Source organism: Taeniopygia guttata, chromosome 3 (genome assembly GCF_048771995.1).
Source record: "Taeniopygia guttata chromosome 3, bTaeGut7.mat, whole genome shotgun sequence".
Taxonomy (NCBI): Eukaryota; Metazoa; Chordata; class Aves; order Passeriformes; family Estrildidae; genus Taeniopygia; species Taeniopygia guttata.
In genome coordinates, this window is record NC_133027.1 from 35,761,033 (window position 1) to 35,786,271 (window position 25,239).

General features: G+C 39.1%; 1 protein-coding gene across 14 annotated transcripts in view; it reads right to left on the reverse strand.

Moving 5' to 3' along the window:
- SNAP91 (synaptosome associated protein 91) overlaps positions 1-25,239 on the reverse strand; it is a 63,416-nt gene that overhangs the window by 1,780 nt on the left and 36,397 nt on the right. For 2 of the 14 annotated variants that reach the window (XM_072926616.1, XM_072926608.1), the window contains exons 14-29: positions 22,313-22,327; positions 22,000-22,170; positions 15,852-15,959; positions 15,074-15,334; positions 14,789-14,866; positions 14,613-14,684; positions 14,061-14,144; positions 13,189-13,272; positions 9,641-9,778; positions 8,216-8,365; positions 6,856-6,886; positions 5,581-5,692; positions 4,739-4,762; positions 2,595-2,678; positions 2,421-2,525; positions 895-995 (exon numbers count right to left, since the gene is read on the reverse strand). In XM_072926616.1, coding sequence (XP_072782717.1) covers positions 903-995; positions 2,421-2,525; positions 2,595-2,678; positions 4,739-4,762; positions 5,581-5,692; positions 6,856-6,886; positions 8,216-8,365; positions 9,641-9,778; positions 13,189-13,272; positions 14,061-14,144; positions 14,613-14,684; positions 14,789-14,866; positions 15,074-15,334; positions 15,852-15,959; positions 22,000-22,170; positions 22,313-22,327 — 1,610 coding nt within the window. In that variant the 3' untranslated portion in view covers positions 895-902. The remainder of the gene's footprint in view (positions 1-894; positions 996-2,420; positions 2,526-2,594; positions 2,679-4,738; positions 4,763-5,580; positions 5,693-6,855; positions 6,887-8,215; positions 8,366-9,640; positions 9,779-13,188; positions 13,273-14,060; positions 14,145-14,612; positions 14,685-14,788; positions 14,867-15,073; positions 15,335-15,851; positions 15,960-21,999; positions 22,171-22,312; positions 22,328-25,239) is intronic. The other 12 variants (XM_072926610.1, XM_072926609.1, XM_072926615.1 and 9 more) reach the window with 12 other exon arrangements.

Consider the following 25,239-nt stretch of genomic DNA (forward strand, 5'->3'; position numbering starts at 1 on the left):
TCAGAACAAATTTTAGAATTAAGCTCTAGGAAGGGAGAAAAGTGACTTATGAAGAAGGCTTTAAAGCTATATAATGATTGTCCTCTCCTCACCTTATTCTAGACACATTATTCTAGTCTTAATTATAAAATGCATACCTTATTTTCTGCATTATTATTTTTAATTGGCTAAAGCATTTAATTCAATTTTATATTCCTACTTGGCCCTCCAGAACCATCAGAATTATGTTTTGGCCTTTATTTCCTTCCATTATGCAGTACTGTTTTTTTTTCTTATCCTCCATTTACTCCTCTGTTCTTCCCCATTGTTGCTCTACATAGCACTGCTCAGGATCTCATGGTCTTAGCATTCAGAAAAGCAGTGCCTGGAAAAATTGTATGGCAGGGTAGAACATTAGCTGGCAGCAGTAAAGAGCTGCAAACAACTTTCCCTTGATGACAAGAATATATAAGTTTTTCTCCTTTTGACACTTTCATACCTATGAAACCAAATCTGTTTCAATACCCACAAGACTGGAACAAGCCTCTTTGGCACCATTTCCCCTCATCCCAGAATTTGTATTCTGCTATCATTCTATGTGTTTCAGTAATATCTTCAAGAAAATACCCAAACATGAATGCTTGGACTGAATGGAAACAAGGAAAAAATGGAAGTTATGCATTGAAGATACTTTTTTTTAAAAAAAATCAACTGTCAGAAAAAGTTATCTGTGAATCAAGATTCCTCGCTAAAGTTAAGAGTGTGGACAGAGAATTTGGTGGGTTTTTTTTTTTTTACAGTGCATGTTTCTAGCTCTGCAGCTGCGATTTTATCTGTCATATTCAACCTAAACAACATCTGTGTTCCAGACATGTACCACAGTGTGACATGCTCAAGGAGGCAGCCACAGAATACCTTATCGTTTACAAGAAATCCTTGATGTTAAGATCCGCTAATGGGTCCTTTGTTGGCGGTTTCTTGGGGCTCTGAGTAGCAGGAGTTGGGCTTGGAGAAAGCTGACAGACACCAGCCAGGAAGGCAGGAAAAAAACAAAGCAGACAAGAATACACAAGCATTAGATAGACACACAAGCACATTACAAGCATAAAAAGTTCTCATAAAAAGTCCAGCCATTTTGCTCAAGCATTGTTTGGATTCCATCCTTACTACAGGGCTAACAATGCTTGGCAGGTTTAGTGGATAGGGCTATAGACACTGCAGATCCTAGTTAGCACAGCCCGAGATCACTCCCTCCCTGTAAATCAGAATGGTGTTAGAATCTTCAACCCAGACAGCAGAGACAATTGTTAGATGTGAAAAACCAAGGTTCAGAGCAAGCAGAGTGCATCCTGCAGGGTACAACGGAAAATCCCTGTTACCGTCAGTTAAGTACAAATTATTTGACATTGGTAATGTAAATAAGAGTCCAAAGCAAACTGTAAATATGACTAGATCATACTATGTTCCTCCTTTGATAGGTATAAAAATCATAATTCCATAGAAAACATCAGTTTTGAAGTTCCGTGCAAAACTTCTGACTATGGTGGTCAAATGATTCTCCCACTCTGTCATTACTCCTCCCCATTCCTACTTCAACTCAGGGCACAAGAGGTATTTTATATGTAGCCCTAGCACCTTGATGACCACTCTTTCAGAAAAAAAATTCTGTGTCCCATCATAATATTCTTGGTAAGTGCAGAGATAGTTTAAAGCAGGAGGAAAAGCAAGACTAAGTATATTCTTACTTAGAGCACTTCCAAGTTCTTTCTATTTTTACACAGAAAACCTTGACAAGCTTCATTGGGAAAGTAGTTCCCTACATAAAAAGTGTGGTTTGCTATATGTTGATTACTTAGCACTTGCAAAACAAGGGTAGACTGGTTTCCAGGATTGCCAGTGAAATTTTACAGCTGCAACATCAACTTCCATCTCTTCCTTACTTGAAAGGCAAGATAGACTTCTAACTCACAAAGAGAAAAATACTACAGCTAAATAATTTCCTGCATCTCCTCTGGAAAGGCTTTTTCTTTTTAGCGTTATTAGAAACCACACTCTATTTGAAGTAATAGGCTGGGACAGGCGTTACAGATTATGCTGCACCACCTGCTGAGTGTAGCTGTAGCAAATTTTGGTAGGCTGTGAACAGATTAGCAGTGCCTGAGAGTTCCACTTGGAGCTTTATTCAAATATCCTCCAAAACCAGGTCTTGGATGTAGTTAGCTGTAGGAGACTTTTCAAACCTCCTCCATTGGACTCATACAAGGCAACTGAAAAAAAAAATCCAGGTGGTTCCTGTGATTTGCTGCACGGAGGCAGCTGATCCTTGACGACATCTCATTTACAGGCCCAGAGCTGGAGTTGAACTGAGATAATGCACACACACAAGCTGCTTTCTAGAGCCATGGAGAGCAATTAAACGTTTGTGTAGCAGGAACACTCACCTGTACACCAGGGCCAGCGGCGGCTCCAAACGGGGGCCTCATCATCGGCTGCCCGTACATCACCGGCTGCTGGGGCATCATGGGCACCCCTGCACCTGCTGGGGGCTGCAAACCAACACCGAGTCAGCAGGGTCTGGCTGAGGGAAGGAGAGCGCTCTAGCAAAAGAGACTCACCATCCCAAATGCTGCTCCTGGCTGTGGGACAGGTGGAGTACCTCCTGCTGCAGGAACAGCACTTGCTGGAGGCACAGCTCCTGCCTAAAAAAAAAAAAAAAAGGCAAGAAAAAGCAAAAGCCTAACAGCAACCATCTGGAAACCACACAGAGTCTCCAGCATTCTTAAAGCTGTCCTGGAAAGTAGGACTGTTATGCAGCCTCAAAACCACAATGCTTCAAAGAATGAGAGAGCTGAATGAGTCTTTATGCTCAGCCTGTTTCTCCACAAGAAAGCAATGGTGACAGACTTCATTCTGTTCATGAACAGAGTCCATTTACTGACTACAACTCAAAATAGGCCCAAGAAAACACTGTTTCCTTCTCCTTCTACACAGTGTAAGAAAGCATCCCAATTTTGTAACAGCTAACACACTATGGCACTTACTGTAGCACTGCATTTTAGTAAAAACTTAAGATTGTAAAGCTAAAGGAAATAGCTGCTGTAATTAGTTTACAGTGAAGAAAAAAATAATTATGCACCAATATTCACTGAAGTTAAAGGATAAGTTCAAACACTTAAACCACAATCAGAACCATTACATACTTTATTACGAACAGTTTAGTTAATCTTGCTATGATTTTCCTTCAAATTCTTGACTTGTTATGATTTTCATTCAAATAATAAAACACAATAAAAAGGTTATCTTCCCTTACAATTCAGAAAGAGAGAACTATTAGTTTAGTACTCTGATTAGCTATACAGCACAAGAGCACCTTTAAAAAGGCCATCCCACCTCACTTATCTAGCACAGCCTACACATCATTGGCTCCCTTCTGTGTAACTTCCCATGCAGTGTCTCCTTATAGCCTTAAAGGCATCTAAACCTTTCCTTTTCACAGATATATACAATCCAAATTATTAAAACTTTGAAGAGAGGCAGAAAGTATTCAAGGAAGGGATGTAAAAGTGGCAGCAGGATTTCATTACTGTTCTTGTATGGCCTAAGCATACTGGCACAATTTCTCAAGCTGTTACATTAACTGCATGTCGTGCCTGTGCCTTCACATCCTTACCAGTAACATCCCACAACACTTGGAAAGCAGCTAGCACACTTACAGTTCACAGGAGAACTGTTTCTCTGGAGATATGCTGAACTGTACAGTTCACTTCTGTGAATGCTGCATTTTAGTGCCCTTGGTTGATCCTTGCTTCCAGACTAAAACATGCCAGTTTCTTAAGAAGCTGGAGACAAGTCAAGATAACCTGTCCCAGGTTCATTTATCCAAATCACTACATTTTCTGGTGAGGAATTCTATTCCAGTCTGAAAGTTTTCTGGGGAGCATTTCAGTTAGAAACTGTACTGTGCTAGCAGAGCCTCGAAACTAAAACCAAGATCTGGACACTCAGGTATGTAAAGCGAGAAACTAAATCACACAGGTTAATAACATCAGATACAGTGATCTGACTGCTTTTACAGAAACCCATTGTAGCACAACATCCAGTCAGGCAGATGCCAAGAAAATGGCCTAACAAACTGAATCTACTCTTGCCTTTAAGCACAAGGTCACTCGAGGGAATGGGGTTTGATTAATTCTGCTGATTTTAATCCTGGAATTGAAAGGTCACAAGGAAGGGAAGAAGTGACCAAAACTTAAGTGGTTCAACAGTGTCGTGAATAAAAGCTTCATTTTTTCATTCATATTTATTTTGCCTGCAGACCTGGGTTTCTTTGGTTTCAAAAAGTACCTAAGTGCATGATTTTGAAGAAATATATATAACACATGTTTCATGAAATGCTATCGAAACTACTCAGCTTCCCAGAAAGACAAGTTACTTATCAGATGGTAAAATCACTACAAGATCAGAATGATGCTGCAGAAGCTCAAAATTACAGGCAGTACAAATCATCAGGTAGTTCATATCCAAGTAAAGCAGTAAAGAGAGAATTTTCAAGCTTACAGCACAGAAATGGTTAATCACTACTGCCATATTCAACCCACTGGCTGAGAATTGTCTGTTGGACAGACAGTCCAAGAGGAGCCATGTTAGAAGCTTCTAGCTAGTTTTAAAGCCAGCAGTAGTAACTGTAGTGCAGGTGAGGTGCTGTTAGTATCTTCATGTTTAGTAAGTGCAGTAAAAGGTCAAAAAAAAATTCACTTACACTGTACAGTATTGCCCAGCCTTTCTATTAAGAAAAAAAGTTGACGTTACAACTAGCACATTAAGTGAAGTACAGAGAATTCTTGTGTCTTCCATAATGTTATGGAACATGCTCAGAGTCATGTCAGCATGGAACTGAACCAGTCATAGTTCCCCTTCAGAGTTTTCTTTCCTTTGCCAAACCAACCTCATCCAAATGGAAGCTGTTTTAAGCTTTGTGAGACATTTGATGATGTATTAATCCTCTTCAGAATACTTTTGTATCTCACTCATGATCAAGATGCTCTTGTTCCAAGTTTAGATTTTTAGCTCAATTCAACCCTCTCCTCTCAAAATTAGTGCCTTCCGATACTTTTTACAGGGTAATCTTACCTTTTCCAACTGCTTTACCCTGCTAAATAAGCTACCCACTCCTGATCTAACATCAGGTACTTGATCAGTACAAATACTGTGTAGTCTTTTGATCTACTTCATCCACTAAAATGTGAGGAATATATATTTTCTCTCCTTATAGTACATCAGCTTTGGATCAATAGTGTTTTATTTTGGGCACTTGACCTGGGCCTGATCCTGGACAGATCTTGGAAATGCCCACAGGTATAAAATGTACAGGTAGAGCAATACCTTGATACACACTCTAGTGTATTTTTCATTTGCTACTCAATGGTTTATTTAGCTGTAAATCTGTTCTTAAAAAATGTGACTTGAAACACTCATTATAATTCACACAGAAGCAATGTCTTTAGCCTCAGTAGAGTGGAGCAGTCCCTACAAGTATGCTCGCACAATCTCATCAAATATTGCAAGTCCAATACCAGTGCTATCTATGGATTAACCACCTACCAAAGGACCACCTGGGACACCACCAGTTGACCATGTTGCAGGTGCTACTTTTGGCTGCCAGTTTGCTCCTCCTGTTAATTTTTTCTCTCCAGCATTCCACTGAAGGTCTCCCCTAACAGAGAGGGAGAGAGGCAGGCTATTATTTGCATACTTCCACAGTGAAAATGAAAACCAGTTGCAGCATACATTAGCATTAGACGTGCAGCTACATTAGTTTATGGTGTATGCAGTTATTAACAGAAAGATATACTTTTAGTGACACTCAGTTTCAAGGGTTGTTAGCAGAACACTCTAAACTGAAGTCAGTTACATGGTTATGGCCTTCGTGGTGAGAATTAAAGAGAAGTTTTACTTAGTATTGACTGAAGGTGACATATATATACCCTTGCAAGTAGGAAGAGGGGCTGCTACTGCCTATTCTACTGGGGCCAGGCAGGACAGCTGCCTGCTAGATGTCTTTGAAAGGCCATTTCAGTGCTGGAAGTCTTGCTCAGACAGCTGAAGAAGAAAAGCATTCAGTTCTGCAAAAAGTTGATAGATACAAGAGAAACAAATAATTCATAGAATAAAAGGGCTGTTGAAAAATGCTCTATTGCTCTATCCAGAATAAAATATGCCATTAGAACAAAGTAGATTGAAGGAAGCCACATTTTGAGGCTAAACCTCATGATGTGTTTGTACATATCCCTCCTATCATCTCCACAGAGGCATAAAACATTTTGAAGTCTTGCATAAAGAGGAAGGCTCAGGGCATAAGCAAGAAGTTAGATTAGGAAAATAAAAAATAAACGTAATGTTATAAGTATTTCTTTTTGCAAAAAGAAGCTTATCGCTGCATGGGATGAACCTCTTTTCTATTTTGGAAGTATTTCAATGCCTACACAATAAGTACATCCAGCATCTGTAAAAATGTAAAGAAACTATTACATAGTAGCATAGATTACTGAGGGGAGCTATACAAATATATACTATCTGGACTATTCGTTCATTATAAACTATTTGGAAATCAGCTATCCAACATGAAGACAGTAATTTACAGGAAAAAAATATTTCTAACACTCAGATTAAAGACATTAATTTTATAAGTTATATCAGGAACATTGAACCTTAATTATTGAGTGAACTTGTACAGAATAGAATACTTCAGAATTTTCCTGGATAGGGAGGTTAGGGCATATAAGCAATTCATTGTTACTTAATAAACACTGAAACAGATGTAGTACTTTACAGCAGAGTAGAAAACTTCCTTTTACCTTTAAGCAAAGTTGAACTTACTTTTTAGAAGTAGTACCAGAAATTCCAAGATCTGAAAATTGTAAAAAAAAAAAGGAAATAAAAAAGAAACCGCACATTTAGAAAATCAAAGCATGTCAAAGCAACAGGTTACATTTCATTGCATCAGGGCCTATCAAAAGAAAATAAGTTTTGGCTGTCTTCATTTAGACAGCATCAGAGGACTGGACACATCTACCTATTCTTCAGGACAAACATCTGAGAAACCCTGAAGAAGTCTTGCACTTCAGAAAGTAATTTTTGCTTCAAAAGCAAACCAAAGTAACTATATGTAGGCCACAAAATTCTAAGCTATTTAAGAGCACCCAACTATTTACCATGAATGGCAACACTAGTTTATGTTCCTCATTACACATGCAGAAATAAAAAGCTGTATTGTACATACACATAAATGTGGACATTGCCTATAAATTTTGCACTGTTTTATCTGCTCTGTCATACATGGAAACTCCAAATAGTTTCTTTAATTACCCTTTGGAAGAAGTCTTAAGTTAAATTTTAAAAAGTGCTCTTCTCACAGGATCATTATAAGTCCTATAATTCAGAAATTGCTGTTTGATTTTCTCCTCCAAACTTGGATATAGCAGATGACTTGCAGAAGACATTTCAAGGGATTAAGAGTCTTGTTGACTTCTAGGCACAGTATTTCCCCCCACATCTAACAGCCATGTCTGCATCATAAGATCAGTTACATCTTTGTTGTAACACTAAGGGAGTATTCATTTTATACAACTTCAGCAGGGTTACACCTTAGCCTAGGTGGGCTTCTGTTAGGTTTTTTGGAGGGGGTTGCAGCTACTGATCTCTATTTACAAAGGCTCTAGCCCTTTTTTGTACTAGGGGAAAGTACATATTTAAGTTTAGCATTTTAAGAATGCTTGGCACGTTCTCTGCCCTGAAAGAAGGCCTGCTCTGAGTGCACTCATCATCCCACTGCTACTCTTTCTCTCATTAAACATGAAGTCAGCTATTTGTGTCTACCAGCTTTGCTGCTTAAACTGCCATCAGACACTTTGGACAATTTTCACCTTTCCACCTATTACAGAGGGGCACATCCATTAAGTGTCTGATGTTCCTCTGAAACGTAGCTGGGATGATCAGACATTACAAATCACACCTACCAAACAAATGCCATTATTTGACTCAGATCCTGGGCTCCAAGAAGGACAAACCCAGACTAAGTGAATCAGCTATCTGAACCAAGCCTTATTCCTGCTGATAGCTTCCCCAGTTTCCACAGCAGAACAGGAGGACAGTGAAGTGAGCTAAAATAGACAGGTAGTTGCTCCATGGAAAAGCAACATGCATGCCACACTACTTAAAACCAGAATTTGTCACTTACTGCCTACTAAGTTTGCAAGAGATGAATCAAGATCACTTCCGAGGCCTTTGCTCGCCGCAGCAGCAGGGACTGTTGCTGTGGCTGCAGGTGCTACAGGTTGACCAGAAGGAACCATAGTTGGCATAAGAAGATCACCTAAGCCATCAAACACTGGAAGTGAAAGGAAAGTGAGTTAGACCAGCAGCTGTGATCAAAAATGCACTGCCTGCTACTCTGCTCTTGCTCAACGATTATAGCACAGACAGCCACACCACAACTCTTACCAAAACACCATTTGACATTAAAAGTAATGCCAACAAGGGCATGCATGTCATTTTACTAGACACTGAATGTACAGTGATCCTCAAAAAACTATACCAATGAAAACTAATATGAGAAGACATGCCTAAAAGGGATTTAATTGGAGCGTTGAATCTACATAGATACAGCACCACTTCCACATGACACTATTTTTCTTACAACCATCCTTACAGAGATGTCAGATACACACACATTTGTCAGGAGATATTCATTTAAAGGTTTTTAAAATGAACATCTTGCTGCAAACACCAGTCAGAATTACTGTGGCAAGGGCAGTCTTATACCTTGACATCTCACAGCAACAGGATTGGCAGTCTCAAGATGTTACTATTCGCTTGCAAGCAGCAGGGAATCAGGAAAACCTATTAACATCTTATGAGATCAGAAGGAACCAGAACCATTCTCCTTAGTCCAGTCATCTAACTCAGAAGTACATTTTTTAGATACCTTGAAGTCAAACTGCTTGGTACATCTAATGCCTGAGTTCTATCTTCTGATCTGTATTTGAGGTACATGCTAATGTTAAATCAACAGGGAGGGGTAGCATGTGCACTGGCAAGCAACCAAATAACCAAGCAGCAGTACCATTTCCATCTTTTTTTCTTGTACGGTTGTAGAACTCACCAATTTTAAGTTTGTAGCAAGGACCCAGCATGAAAAATATAGAATGGAAGAGATGCAAACAAAATGATAGCAGTGATAAAAGTTTAAGCTTATAGTCAGGCAAAGAACTCTAGGGCAGTTTCTGTTGTGTGTACCCTCAGGTGCCATGCAGGCTCCAGAGCACCATCAGAAGCAGAAGCAGAAGAGGGCATGATTTGCCTGTATACTTGATTTACAGAGTAGAGTTTTCCCAGTTTGTGTAATTCCTTATTCATGCTATCAAGCGCATGCAAGGATGATGTATACACTAGTTTGTTTTTTACTGACATGGTAGAATAAAAAATGGGTAGAGAGAGCTCTTGGGCACACACCAGCCTTATCACCACCCTGAGGTTCTTCCAGTAAGAAAGAAAAATGAGGTCACTGATATTGCTTGTACACAGAGCCTAAATATGGTGTCATAAACCTATCTACCACACAAAACATATTCAAAAATTCACAGGAAGAAACCCTGTAGCTCACCTGATGCATCAAATGAACTGCCAGTTGTTGGAGCTGTTGTCCCAAAAGCTGCATCAAAGTTAGGTTGCAGTAATCCAGTTTGAGCTGGAGTGACTGGGGATGGTGATGGAGAGGGAGCAATAAAGGAACCTCCAAAGCCTTTAAAAAACACATAAGAGAGATGAGGACATTAGAGTCAGCCTTGTTAGACTGTGTTTACCAAAACCTCATTCTGTAGAGGGTGGAATAATAAAGACAATTCTTACTAGACCATTTTAAAATAAAGAATATTTCAGCAGTCTATGTGAGCTTCCCTATGTTTATTAGGCCTACTTCAGTATAATGCAACCAAGAGGCTCTCATAACCCAAATCCTAACCCACAGCAAGTCTCCTTGCTCACAGTAGCTAACCCTGAATATCAAAAAACACACTGGCATCAGAGATCTGCCCTCATCTCTCCACAGTTTGTTCTTGACATGAGTTTGTCATGGAATCATGTAGGTTGGAAGGGATCTCTGGAGGTCAGCCAGCCACACATCCTGTTTAAAGTCAGTCTAATCAAATCAAGTTGCCCAGATATTTGCCTTAGCACCTCCAAGAGGAGTTCTTACTGGCTCTCTGGGAGGCCTGTTTTCCTATCAGACCATTACAGTATTTATTGAGTTCCCCACACACATTTCCTTTTTTCACTATCTTTGTGCACCTCCAAGAAGAACCTCCTCTGCATACTCCTGTGAGTTTAGACATCTATAAGCATCTTTGGCCTTCTCAAGGCAGAATGAGCCCAGTTCAGCCTCTTTGCATATGTCATATGCACAAGTCACCATCTCTGTGGCTCTCTGCTGAGCTCACTCTGGTATGCTCCACATCAAGAGATTCTCTAATAGATTCCAGACTACTCATGCCCAGCTGCATTCCCTATCTCCCTTCCAGCACGTACTATGGTGGTTCCAGTCACCCTAGTGCCAAAGCTTGTCATAGTGCTGCTTTCTCCAGATGCCTAGAAGAGGCTTCCTCTCCTTGCCTCTTCTTGAGGAGGTGGTCTGCAGCAGAGACCTGCTAAAACACTAGATTATCACCTGCCCACTTGCCCAAGGCAAAGCTCTGTGCATTAAACTATCTACACAAAAGTACTAATCTCCACAGAACCAGATCAGAAGCAGGCTGAACAGATCCAGGGATGACAAAGACACCGCAGCAATTCCTAAAGAGGAGCCATCTAAAGAGGCTGTTTTTCCACATCCTGAGGGAGAACAAGGAGCCTGGCAGAAAGGATGAGCCAATATCCTTTAATAAGATTCTGTTTAGAAAGTTCTGTAAGCTTTTGCAAAGCCCCATAAAGTGTCTGTTTTTCCAGCTACAGAAGAAAAGACTCCCCAGCTTCTGCTGAAGATTTGTATGATCACTAGTTTTAATCTGATGGCTTTTTGACTTGCGCAATTTAAGAGGAATACCAGGCACAGAAGCCATAAAAATTCTTTAAAGAACCAAGTTCCTAGGTGTCTAGAGATTGCACAAGACCCCTGGAAAGCCTGCAGAAACAGCAGCAACTGAGTTAGATGTGTTGTCTGGACACCTCCAACTGCCTGATTTTGAGGTTGCTTTTACACAGTCAGGTGAGATTTCATATACGAACATGTTATTTGCATACATACTAGGGCATACAAGCACACAGTTTAATTGGATAGAAAGATCTAGAAGGGAAAATGGCTACACTGCTTTATTTATCAGCAGAGTTCTGATTTTGTCTGCTGAAAGGCTTAGAGTAGGAAAACATTTATTCAAAATTTCCCAAGCAAGCCAAGAAAGGGCAGGAACTCATTTGACAGCAGAAATATAAGACAATTATGAATAGTAAGTATACTCATAACATGATGCATATAAACACTTAGTACAATCAAACACTCATAAACCATGAAGGACAAGCCTTCAGCCATGATATGAACTCCAGACACTCTTAAATTTAAAACTGGATTACACTGCAGGCTATACATCTGCCATTATCTAGAGTGAACAAATGCTTAGCAATATGCTGCAATGTTTATAGACTCCCTCTGTCTGCCAAAAAAAAAAAATCAAATCTACTTGGAGCCCTTTGGAATGTATATTCAAAACATAAATAAAATAAATTTTTAAAAACCATCTATTCACCTCAACTGCTTCAGGCCTGCTTACGTATTTAGACTTAGAACATCCCTTTTATAATTTAGGTTTTGATTTAATGCAACTCATCAGATTCAGAGTGCACATTGCTGAAGTTTAAAGCCATCTGGAGCACAATTCCTGCTTGTATTTAAGCTTAGTTACGGATAACGACATAAAATATTTTGTACTGTAATGTTTGCATAAGGAGAATTAGCTTCTGTCCAACAACCTCATTGCACCCAGTCTCCTGATAGTACATGTAACTGCAAAATACAATCATGTTCCAGAATCTATTAGTTAAAACTTGATCGATGGCCCTAAGCCATCTAAAAACTAATACAAAGACCTATTGAAGCAATATAAAAAAAACCTAGTCTTCCACCTTAAAATCTGAAGCAGCCTGTCCTAAAGCTTTAGCATGTGTTTACACATTTGTCCCAATTTAAGAATCTGGCTTGCTGATTAAGAATGGATATATGCCTTACTATAATCTAGACAACTTCTTCCTTCCTGTGGCCCAGCTAGACAATGTCCACACTTTGAGAAGGTACTTGAAAATGTAGTCATAACTACCCACCAATTCTACCAGTTGTGGTGGTTTTGTCTGGGGAAGCATTAATTTAAATCATGACACAAATTCCCCTTTCAGAAACATAGGGGAATTTAAGACAAGTCTTCTACAAACCAGAAGTGCATGTGTTGGGATTTGCTCTCTGCAAACTTCAAACTGGGATGGGGACGAGTCACACCGTTTAACACAGCCACTACAACACAGGGTATAGCGCGAATTTTGGAGAGTAGTACACAAAGAATTAAGCTGAAGCTGCTTGCCTGCAGGGTGCAGACTAAAATAATAGTTATCCAGCCTTTGATAGAGGGTGTGCCAGTGATGAGAGAACTCATCTCACCCAGTATAAGGAGAGGGTCTCTATTACTTCTCTGTCCTTGTGCTCAGAAAACCATGCTCTTATCATCCCACACTCCTTGGCTAAATGCAAGACTGCTACCAAGTCAGTCATTCAAACTACTAACACTTAGGTGCTCAACCCAATTAAAGAAACCAAATTGAATGAACTCAAAGTTTAATTAGCAGTAAGGAACAAGAAGCATAGACTGAAATATTGCTTAACTTTAATACTGCTACAGACAGCCAAAGAAACTTCACAGAGACACTCATACTCAGCGAACAGTACAGAAAAATAAGGCTGTGTGGGAGGTAGGAAAACAAAGAACAAGGAAAGAAGATAATCTAGGAAGTTAGCTCGTATTTCAGTATATTACTTCCATTATCAGTCACTTTAGTAATTAAAACATCTAAAGTACTAAGAAATCTTTTGAGTTACACCCGAAGAACATAAACAATTTCAAACACCTTTTCTTAGTATTGCTCTAAAGTAACAAGTTTTTAGAAGTTCTTTATTACCAGCAAGTAGGTCTGCAGAAGCTGAGGAACTAGAAGCAGCTTGGGTAGTGGGCTGGGGTTCAGAAGCACTACTTCCAAAAGCATCTAAAGGGAATTCCAGAAAGCATCAAGAGAAAGTGAGGCATTCAATATTAAATACATCAATTCATCACTTATCAAAAGATGACGAAAGAATAGCCACTTAATACATCAGAAGAAGAAAATGAAACTCCTTGGCCATCCTTATTGTAGAGCAGTACCATGGATGCAAAATTCAGGTGGAAAAAAGGATGTACAACAAACCAGTACTTGAAAGAAATCTCCTTTATTTGGACCTCTTCTCAGATACAAATCACAGCATTCAAGATAACAAGGCTTTGGAGATGAATGCATGAAATCTTTTTCAAGGAATATCTTACTAATGTTTGAAATTCACTGCTTCTAAGCACCACTTCTGTTCTTCAACATGCCTAGAGTTCGTTGTGTCCATCCTAATTTCCACCTTGTCAAATCCTGTGATTCAGATATACCCAGTTTGAGACAAGTCACCCTCAAAACTTCAGCTGCTTTGAGAAACGGAACTGACAGGAAACAGCATGACCATGGAGATTAGCAAAGAAGAAAAAGGACAGAGCAGAATTTCACTGCCCATCTGAAGAAGAGCCACACATGCACTGAAGGGACAGAATGGCAAGTGTCATGACAACAGAACGACCACACGGACAGCTTATTTGCAGTTCGTTATGGTGCAAGTTTAAGAACCAAAGGTGCCAGACTCAGCCCTAAGGACACACAGAAAAGCTGAGAAGGGGAAACCCACAGTTTTAGCAAAGCAAAGGTAATTGAAATGAAGTGATTCAACTCTGAAGTGGTGAGGAAACAAAAATACCCACCACCAAATAGGTCAATCACACCTGAAGAATCCACCTTTGCTGGAGAGGCAGCGGGTAGAGGAGAGGGGGCTGCAAATGCATCCACTGCAGTAAGCATAGGATAAATAATATTTAGTATCAGCAAGGCAACAGTGATAGCTAAATATTTCAAAGCCACATGGGCTCCAACAGTTAGTAACAGAGGTTTGGTAAATTCAGATAATAGTAACCAGAACTGCAAACAGAAAGTGTTACATTTCTCACACAGCAACTGAAAACCACAGTACTTTAAAGAAAACATTGCTTATTACTCATTTTATTATGCTTAGAGGAGGATTTGCTCTCTCAGCAACCACATCACTTACTTACTGAACTTGTGTCAGCCACTTCATGATTTTCATCTTCAGCAAGTGCACATCTTGTGACCAAAGAAGCAAACCCAAAATTTAATATTTCTTGATATTTTAGTTTAAAGATGCAAATTGGCAGTAAGTTGATTTTTTTTTTAACTTTTGGGAAAAAAAATCCAAACACATGAAGTCTGTGGAATGTCCTGTGAAAACAAGCACTCACCAGATAAAAGATCACCAGTGAGAGAACTCTCAGGCACAGGAGAAGCTCCAGGTTGTGGAGATGAAAATGTATCTTCCGGAAATGAAAAAAAGAACAAAAAGTAAGTGTGACTCAAATCAGTTTATACCATTGCACAGCCTCAAAGCAGCAGAGTATGGGAAGAATTCTCTCTTTACCTGTACCAAAGAGATCTATGCTAGGAGTAGCATCAGGTTTAGGTGCTGCAGGTGCATCAGGAGCAGACTCAAATAAATCTAAGGCCAAGAACACAACACATCTTTAACTCATTTTTGAAAGGCAGGACTGAAAACAGAAGTTTCCAATTTTGCACATCATATTTGAAATTAATAGGCTCTCTGGTTTGAAAGCCTAGCACACAACACGCATGCAACAACGAATTGTTCGTTTGGTACTCCTGACAGATCAATCCACCAGAATCAAAGAGTTAAAAACAAAATTACCACCAAATATATCTAGAGCAGGAGGAGCGGAGGTGGTGGCGGTAGCAGAAGTGGTGGCAGTAGTGGTGGTAGTGGCAGTAGCTGTAGTAGCAGTAGCAGCAGCAGCAACAGCAGCAGCTGGAGAAGGAGTTGTTGCAGGAACTGGAGTGGCTGCACTAGTTGTAGGGGTAACTACAGGAACAGCAGTCTCTGTTGGCTTCATAGCAAAGAGGTCCAGCTCAGGAGCAGCCTCTGCACTACCTTCGGATGGGGCAAAGGGGTCTTGTAAAAAGGAGAGGGGAAATATATGTGTATGCATACTTAGGATCAGTGAGGGAGGAAGTCAAGAACAAAGCAACTGTAGGCAATGCACATACTGCAAATACACGCACACACACAGAGGAGGTCGCTCTAACATCTAGCTTATGCAGACATGTTACTTAAGTTTTTTCTAAAATAAAGACTGTCTAAAAGGCTGAGCAGTCTAGTTACTAGAGGGGAGAACTTTCAAAGGTTCTTTGACATGGCCAAAAAACCGAATATGACAAAGGACTATCCAGGCGTAAAACTCAGCACTGACAGAACTGTTCATTAGCACTACCAAAGAAACACAAAGTCCCTGGGACTCGGAAATGAGCAGTTTTGTTAAGCATGCTCTTCAGTATAAAGTTTGTTTTTACCAATTCCAAACAGTATGAAATTTTCAGAAAAACACACTGCCATGTAGTTTAAACAAAAAAAACCAAAACATAACCAAAAACCGGCAAAAAAAGAGACTATCTAATGACATAAAACCCACCATTTCCTGAACATGCATCAAGAGCTGCTGCTACAGGGGTTGGGGTAGCTGGTGCTGCTGCCCCTTCAGCTGCTGCAGGGGCTTCCCCAGGAGAAGCTGCAAAGGCATCTTGGGTGCAGTTTAAGAACAGAAATTAAAAAAAAAAAAAAAAGGAATAAAGAGAAGAAAAATATAGTAAAAGAACCAAGTTAAATTGCACAGGTAGATCCCCTTATACAACATGAATGTAATTACTCCAACAGCAAGACAACTCATGCAGCGCTAAACGCTTTGTATCTCCCCCAACCCCACACAAGCAGGTTCTAGACAGGGTTTGCAGATGGAGCTTCTTGGGTTGCCCACAATAAGCACAGTGAGTGTAAAAGAAGACATTATTCTCATTGTATAAGGGTTCAGAGCAGCATGCTCATGTACTACCCAAAATTAACTAATTAACAAATTTAACTTAAGAGCAGATATTAACAACTTGCATGCTCAAAGCCTGTATTACATGTGATTAATCTGCAACTGTAAGTTTACTTGCATAGTGCTTTGCACCGTTATGAATAACAATCCAGTTACTCTGGTAGATATTTCCATCTACCATTTCTAGTCTTTGATCCAAGTCAGTTACGCAACATCTGAAAAATTGAACTTACTTGTTTCTTAACAGTATTCCAACTGGATCTTTCTGAAGCCACAACGTGATGCATAGGTTATATTTACTCAGCTTGCTTTAAACAGACCAAGATTGTTCATCTTAACTAATGGCTGGCCGGCCATAACCTGTCTTTTGTTTTGATCTTTCAGGATTACTTCTAGGCCAACCAGCCAAGTTGGAGAAAGCAACTAGTTTGGGGTTTTGAAATGACTTGCTCATTAGTTTTTTGGTTTTTTTTTTTTAATTTATTTTGTTTGCCACTTGCTCTTTGACTGTTTTTTTTCTTTTTGTTTGCCAGTTCCTAAGTGGCATGCTAACATTTCAAGCTATGAACAGCATTATTTCTAAGCTTAAACCAGCATTTGTGCTCTTAATTCTATGAAGTAGTCCTAATGGACAGTGCCATTTGGACTACCCTCATAGGCAAGCATTTTATCTACAAAAAAAGACTGCACAATAAGGATTAAATACTTCAAGATGCTTGTAAAGGACATTTTTCTACGGCTACAAAAATTAGCAAGTTAAAAAAATCATTTGGGGAATACTGCAATTGCACTGTCAAAGTAGCACAGGAAAAAGCTTAACATGCTTTATCTTGAATGTCAATTTTAAAATGAAAACAACCATTTTAAAAACAAATTCATGCCAGGAAATCTAAAAAGCTCAAAAGAACATGCATCAAAACTTCAACAGAAGAGAAGAAAGCCCACTGGTCTCGTACAATAGAATTAAAATGAGTTAGTAGCAAAAAAGGCCTGCTAATAAACCATTTCAAATATAATTCTATTTTTCAAGTAACAGGGTTGTTCAACAACAAAACTGGATGGCAGTTGTCCAAGTAAAAACATTAGAATGAGTCAAACATCACAGTGCTGTATGTGTACCAGACACTGGCAGCCACCATGTGGAAGGAATTCAGCACAGAACTCAACTGAAGGGTTTTGCATCATCCTGCTTGAGATGATGTTTTGTGTAACATCATATGTGTTCACTTTTGCACTACAGGGCCAGCTTTCAGATGAATGGGAACTCTGGGCTCTTTCAAAAAAACATATTTGTGCCCACACGAGCTTGTAGGCCAACAGCACAGACATTGGTCAACCCTACTAATAATTATTTCCCAGAATGAAAGGATAGACTCCGGATAACACTTAAGGCAGAAATTCAGAATGTATATAGCTAGTCACTACTTCTATGTTGGGATCACTTCAGCCTCAGAGTGATACCTATTCCTGTCCAGATTTAGGCTATTGAACTTCCATGTAACAGTCGCAGATATTCAGGTGGGCATAAGTTCCTTCCAGCCCACAGATGCAAGGAAACAGTTTGCCACCAGCTTTATTTCTTTATTTTTTACTGACACTTCTGAGTAAGGTTCTTGCCAAGCACTGTAAGTTTTTTTAGCATCAGACTAGGGTTAAATGGCAGGTGGGATAAACACCTAAGTTCATACTGGAATCTAAAAGAAAAATGTCATAGTAAAAACTTGGAATATTAGTTACTCTGATTAGTTCAAGAAACCTATATGAACATAGAGACACATCAACCTGAACAGGTGACCGTACAACTCACAGCTTAAACCAAGGGCTTGCCATTGGGTTTTCTTAAGTTAATGCTTATTAAGTTCTTTTCAAAAGGCTCTGCTGTTCCAACACAATTGCCCTCTGCTAAAATCTAGCATAACATGCAAAAATGGATACAATTACATCTGCATATTTTATTATTAATAAAAAGGACAGTTTCTTTCCTTTTTTCTTCCTCCATATTGGTGTAGTAATGCCAAATTTGCACATTCATCAGTGTAAGATACTTTTCTCCCTTTAAAGAAGTTACTGTATTCTTTATATTTTTCCATCTCCTGTCTAAAAAATGAATTTAGCTTTTGACTTCTAGAATCAAGTAACATATGGTCCTCACTTGATTTTCTTGACATCCTGAAAACTTAACAAGATGTTGCTGAAACCTTTGCAAGTTCACACTGCATGGAACATCTACTAGAAGTGACAGGTATGTATTATGTACTGCATTACACTTGAATTCATAATTATAGTTCTTACTGAAATAATGTGCAAACAGGGACTTTCAAATTTGTTAAACACTGAAGTACTGCTTCAGTAGATCTTGTCTGCAGCAAAATAAGTGTTCCTGCATAGTGATCCCTCACCTCATGAATTTGGGCTTTATTTGATGCCATGGCATCAATACATGACAAATTTACTCACACAAGTAATACAGCTGACTTATAATCATTAATGTATTATGAAACATGTGAAACAATCCTGTGGAAGTCACAAGCAGAGGAAAGATTATAGAACTGAAGTGTACACAATAAACTGTTTCCAGAGTTTTTTCCCCTCTTCAGTCACCCTTCATTACTTTTTGACATAGAATACCTGACCTGAGTTATAAAGAAATATTTCACTATGCTCAGATCTAGGAAATAATAATAATAATTATTCAAAGTGTTTGTTGTTTGTTTGGTATTTATTAACTAGGCACTAGCTTGCTATACCAGCATGTACCAGCATAAGGGACATCCATTAGCCCCTGACTGCCAAAAGTCTTCACCACTTTGCCTGTAGTTTCTTTACAGGAAGACCATAGTTCTGCCTACTTACAATTCAGTGCCTAATGCCTAATAACTGACATTTGCACAGTGTCTGCCATGACTTTTTACTTGCACTGATTACAGAGTAATCCCACAACAAAATGTAATTCAAGTGCATAATACACAGGTCCAAAAATACTGTGCCTAAATTCTATTACTGAGTGGCATATCAAAGTATTTTGCCTTTCTTCTACAATTGCATTTCTCTTTCACAGGAATGATTCCAGCAGCACTTTGAAAACAGCCTCCTCATATTTATCTTTGAAACACGAATAGGAGTTCCTCAAGTTGGCCCAGGTCACTGAAAGTTTGCCTCTTAATGAGATGGAGTTCTTAAAAAAAGCTATGCTGGATCAATCCTGCATGTCTCATCTGCTTTCCAATACCACATTAGCAATGAACACATAATGCAGAGCTTATCTCTTGAAGACAAAGTCCAGTCCTAGGCAGCAGGCAGGCTCCTATCAGCTGAAGCATCAGCCATACAGTGCAGTCAACAGTTATTCCAAAACCTCTTCTACTGCTTCTTCCTTCAGCTTGGCTGCCTTTTCCCTGCAGCTTTCAGCTTCTCTCCCTACACAGATTCTCCTTGAACTCTTTACATTCTCTCTCCTGATGTCACTGCTCCTGTACCTACACATCACCACAAGAAATCATGTGGAGCAAGAAAGCCCTGGCAAGCTGCAAGAAGGTAAGGTGACCTTGAAGACTCTATCTCCAGTAGACTTCAAAGGTGAAATACCTACTCAAAAGGATTAAGTATAAGCATGTCTAGCATCACAAACACTAGAGAGTAGCAGTGTCTGCCCCAAAAAACAATTTCCTCTAGCACTGGACACAGTCTTAAGGTAACAAGGAATGTTAGCATATGATGCTAGAATATACTTACACCGCAGCCTTCAGGAAAAAAACAAAGAAAAAAACTCAAACCATGAGCAGAGAGATGGAAGTTCAATACAGACTCACAGATCTTAAAAGGGTCTGCCCACTGGGTGTCTTGAAGGCACTGCAAAAGTATCTTTACTGCTGAGTGTGTTTGGAGATTTTCTTTTATTGAGAACTAGAGGTTTTCTGCTATCATAAATAATAGAACCATGTTTCATTCTGAAACGTTCCAGGAAAAAAAAAATCAATATGCATCTAATATATAATCCATTGGAGATTTATTGCATTTGAGTGATAAAATACATTCTCTTTAAAAGAAGAGATTAAGTCACAGAAGTCCACATACCTCAAGAGTGATATTCTTTCCACACTGAAGGGTGAAGCTCCACTTCTTAACATATGTCACTAAGTTATCTAATAATCACCTATATCTCTAGAAATGAAACACATCCTAGTTTTTGCCTGACAAGCCTGGAAGCAGGCACATGATTTGGTAGTAGCTGTTTTTTCTAGGCACAGAGTAGTGGAAAAGTAGGAAAAAACAACTGCATCTTGTTGCTGCAGTACTGGAAGAGTAAGTACAGGTAGTTGTTTTTCTAATCCTGTTTCAAGTTTCCAGTGATTTCAATCCATTTAACTATTCTTTTGTTTTTCCAAAAAGTCATATACCTATTACTAAATTAACTACTAAATTACCAAGTTAATAAATTAATAATGCAATTTGAAGGTGTTGTTTCCAAGACTGGCTTGACCTCAGTGCTTACATACCGTAAGTTTCACACTCTATGCATCTGCAGGGTTATTAATGAGCACAGGCCCTGGCTTCTGCAACAGGCTCCCGAGAGCAACCCACATCAGACTCTCTCTCACTCCTAGTGGCATCCAGAACCTTGCCATGACAATTTGGAAGATGCTTCTCAACTGGCTGATCTTGTGGCATTTGGATTATTATCAATCTCTGTAAAAGGAGGGGTAAGCAGCAAGTAGCAGCTGTATTCCGTTCTTACGGTTTTTGAGCACTTTACAGGAGCATATTTTTGTGCTGTCTGTTGAAGCCAGTCCTAAAAAGCCTTCTAACCGGGAATTTTCCGTCTTAAGGAGACACTTTGTAGTCAAACTGCTTATGTATGCTCTGGCACTCCTGTCAGTAGAAGTGATAGTTAAACAGACCTCACAGAGAAGATACTGGAATTCAGTCTTGATAGCAAATAAGTTATTACTTATTCCTCACATCCCCTGTCACGCTGGAAGTATGCATGACAGAAGACTAGAAAAAAACAGTGGCCGGGTGATCTTACACACAGATTGTAAATGAGAAAGTTTCTCCATTACTGAGCTGGTATATTGTTCAAAAAAATGTACTTTCTGGCATGCTGTTGGGAAGCCTCCTGCTCCACAGGAGTACCAAGAAAACTGACAACATACAGTGGGAAATGTTTTCTTACTCAAGTGGATAGCAGATAATATTAGAAACTGAATGAGCACAACTAAACTCTAAGAATATTTCCCCTTTTTTTCTTTACATATTATTGTTTGCATAGTTGGCATTTAGTCCAAGTTCATCACCCCTTCAATTTACTGCAAATACTTTTAAAATAAAACCCACATTCAAGATCGCTGAAATACAGTAATTTCAGCTGGCTCCATACTCTATTTGCAGGACATAACCAAAAGAAACATCACATAGCACAAGTGTGACACATAACGAAGGGGAGGACACTGCCACATCCATCCTCTTCAACTACAAAAGAACAGCTGCTTTTTTCAGAAATTGTAGTAGAGTGCATAGTTATTGAATAATGTGGAAAATTCCTGCTTACCCCCATGTAGACCTGAGAACTACTGCTCTTAGCTGTTCAATCATAAGGTTACTCAGTCTTACAGTTTACAGTTTTCCATATATTTTTCCATATATATGCAGCTGGTGAAACCAGAGGCCTTATTACACAGCTGAGCTCAGTATTGCTTCGACTGCATCACGAACTGGTGTAGAGCACTACAGCAACCAAACTAACCTCCAAAGAGATCCACTTCAGCAGTGGCAGCAGGGACAGTGGTAGCTGTAGTGGCAGCAGCCGTAGTAGTTGGAGTATCAGTAGTTGGAGCAGTAGCTGCAGCAGGCTCTGAGGCAAATGGATCTGAAATCTGTGGCTCAGAGGTAACACCGGAAAGTGCAGCCAGATTATCTATAGACAACCGTATAATAAAGATCAAACAGGCAAGGTAAGGGGAAAGGCAAAGACTACAGCTGCTCAGCTCCAGAAAGCTGCAGCTTTTAGTGGGGAGTCTTAACATACAGAGGTCTTAGAAATCAAAAATACTACTCACCCTCTCCCAAGAGGTCTAGTGATTGTCCATTAAAATGACAGCAGAATAAAAAAAAACAGAGTAATTAGTAGAACTACCAGATTGAAGATGTTCATTAGCCAAATGTTCATTCTAAATCACATGCCTAGGTTATGTCTAGAAACATAATTTCTACACTTGCTTTTCTAACATTCAGGAAGTTATTCTGAAATGACAAAGTTTAATAATTCTTCAAAGCAGAAGCAGTACATCCCTAGGACCCTTCACAGAACAGGCACTAAAGCAAGGGTACTTAAGCAGTGAGCAGCTTGCAAATAGTGTTGTTACTTCAGGATATGATACATGGCATCCCTAGTCCCCAAATACATTCTGAGAGACAAACAGGTGGTGGTTCTTGGACTTGGGACAACTGTCAAGTGCAAAATAAATAAATAAATCAATAGAGCAGCTCCTCTTCAAAAGCCTTTTCTTCATTTATGATAGAGCAAACATGCTCTGCAGGAACAACTAACTATGTTAACACTTGCTACTAGGAGTATGAATGTTGACAGCATAAGCATAAGCAGACTGGCTCTGCTCCAAGTTTGGCTCCTTAGTCAACTGCTTCTGAAAGCATCTTTAATGACAGACTTTCCTACAGTTTGATGTCCTCTAAGATCAGTCAGATTGAGCTCAAACACAGAGCTTTGTTTTGCCTACATAAAAATCAACTACAAGATATAAAAACATGTAAAAACTAATGAGTTTGTCCTATTAAATTTTTATTCTGTAGTTAGGATAGTCTGAGCTCAGCAGCTCCCTGTTTAGTAACCAGTGTCTCAGTGCTGCTACTAGATTCTTTGTACCCATAACATAACATCTTATCCACACTGAACAGCAAGCAGAGTCCTGATGCTCTACTGTGGGTCAGCATTTGGAAGCAAAATTATTTGAGCAGATGCAGTCCTACCTTCACAAATTTGTCTTTATTTTACAACACTTGTAAAAAAGGCAGCAAAAACCTACATTTAGGTTGTTTACAATTTTCATAATTGGTTCCTTGGGCAAGCTCTACTTGAGACTGACAGCCAAAATACCATTCTGAAAGAGCAGAACAGTACATTAAAAATGCAGCACTCTGGTATCTCATTACTGCACACCAGGTGAATGTCTCACAGCTAGACTTGAAATAAACAACTGTTGTCAAACGTTTAAGTTCTATTAGCTTAGTCTTCAAAGCCTTTTTGTTATTATGTTATAGAACTCAATGCAATGAAATGACAATTATCCAGCACAGCAATCTACACTTAGTCTTAATATGGGAATGATTAAAAGCAGTATTTTTTTGCACAGTAATATTAAAGTAACAATACTGTTAGCAAATCCATGTTCTAAGGCATGCTGTAGGGTAGTTCAGAGCAGAAATCCAAGTCAGTTTGCATTTATATCCAAGAGTAAAACCTCACAAAGATCCAGACTTTGACCTACTGTATGTTTTGCAATACTACAGTCTACTCTACCTGCTACATGGCTATCTATTCTCCTTGCAGTATGCTGCAAGGCACCATATTATCCTATCTTGATGGTTTCCTGATACCACAGAAGTCTATATTTTCACAAGTTATAGTTCATTTGGTAGATGACATATTATGTATTCAGAAATACAGTAGGTATACAACAAAATATACAGGATACAGTGCATAATCCCAAACATAATCCAAATATACTGAATATACGGCATATGCCAAAATACATCGACTGTACACTGACTGAGACTGAGAAAAGCAGGACTGTTTATTGTTGATATGTATGGATGCTGCAGCATGAAGTATTTCATTTTCACATTTTCCTGGCTATTCTGAACCACAGCACTGCTTCCAGCTGCCTCCCTCTAGTACTATTTTTCATGAGTTCCCACATTAACTTGCTGTAGGCCCAGAAGAATAAGCAGCTCAAGTAGAAGGGAGGCATGGCTACACAGCCTCCCAAAAGTCCTGGGTGGAATGAAGGCCATTTTGTCTACCCTGCTGCTCAGAACAGTGCTCCCAACACCAGATGAGGTCAGTCATGGCTCAGACTAGTCAGGTCTTGAAAAGTCTCCAGGAATGGGAGTTCACTAGCTCACATCAGGGATCTGCCTCAGTTCTGCCCTACCCTCCAGGTGAAATATTTTTATTCTGTCAGAGAGTTCAAACAAAATGAAACAAAGCAAAACAAAATAAAATCTCAACAAAACCAAACCAAACAAAAAAAAAACCAATAACAAAAAGCAAGATTCCAGTGCAATAACAGGTCATCATACCTGGACTGCTGCCAGCAGTAAAGCACACAAAGCTGAAGCTTACTAAGTTACCAAAATGCTATTCTGAAAGATAAGACTGAAGTATACTTAATGAGGGTAGTAACAACTCTGGCCATAGGAAAATAATTAGCTGTCCTTTTTTGTCATGGAGCATTACTAGTAAATTTTAAAGTTTTTAGTAATTCAGAAGAATAAAAATACCTATGTTTCAAACTATGGGTGTCTTGCCCAAAAAGAAAAAAAACCCACCCAGCTTTTACTTTCTATGCAAATCAATACTTTACGATGTTACTGGCTATTTATTGGTATTTCTATTATTGCAGGAATGAGCAACTGCTTAAAAAAGTTAGCTCTTTCATGCTTTTTCAAACATCTCAAAGCTTGTATTTCAGTGCTTGGCAATGACAAAGTAAGACAAATAGGACACAGACAAAATACTGCAGAATAATTAGTCCCAGGCATCCTAGAATAGATGACTCTCTGGTCTTGCTGCCTGGGTAAGATTATCTTTCTGTTAATAAAATTGACATTTGCAGGGACAAAAAAAGAAATTAATTCAACAGATTGAACTGGAATATGCAATACAGTGTCTACATGACAGCCCTATCTTCTCTTAATCAAGTGGCTGAAGTACAATGTCATCTTTAATGACTACAACTAAGAACCG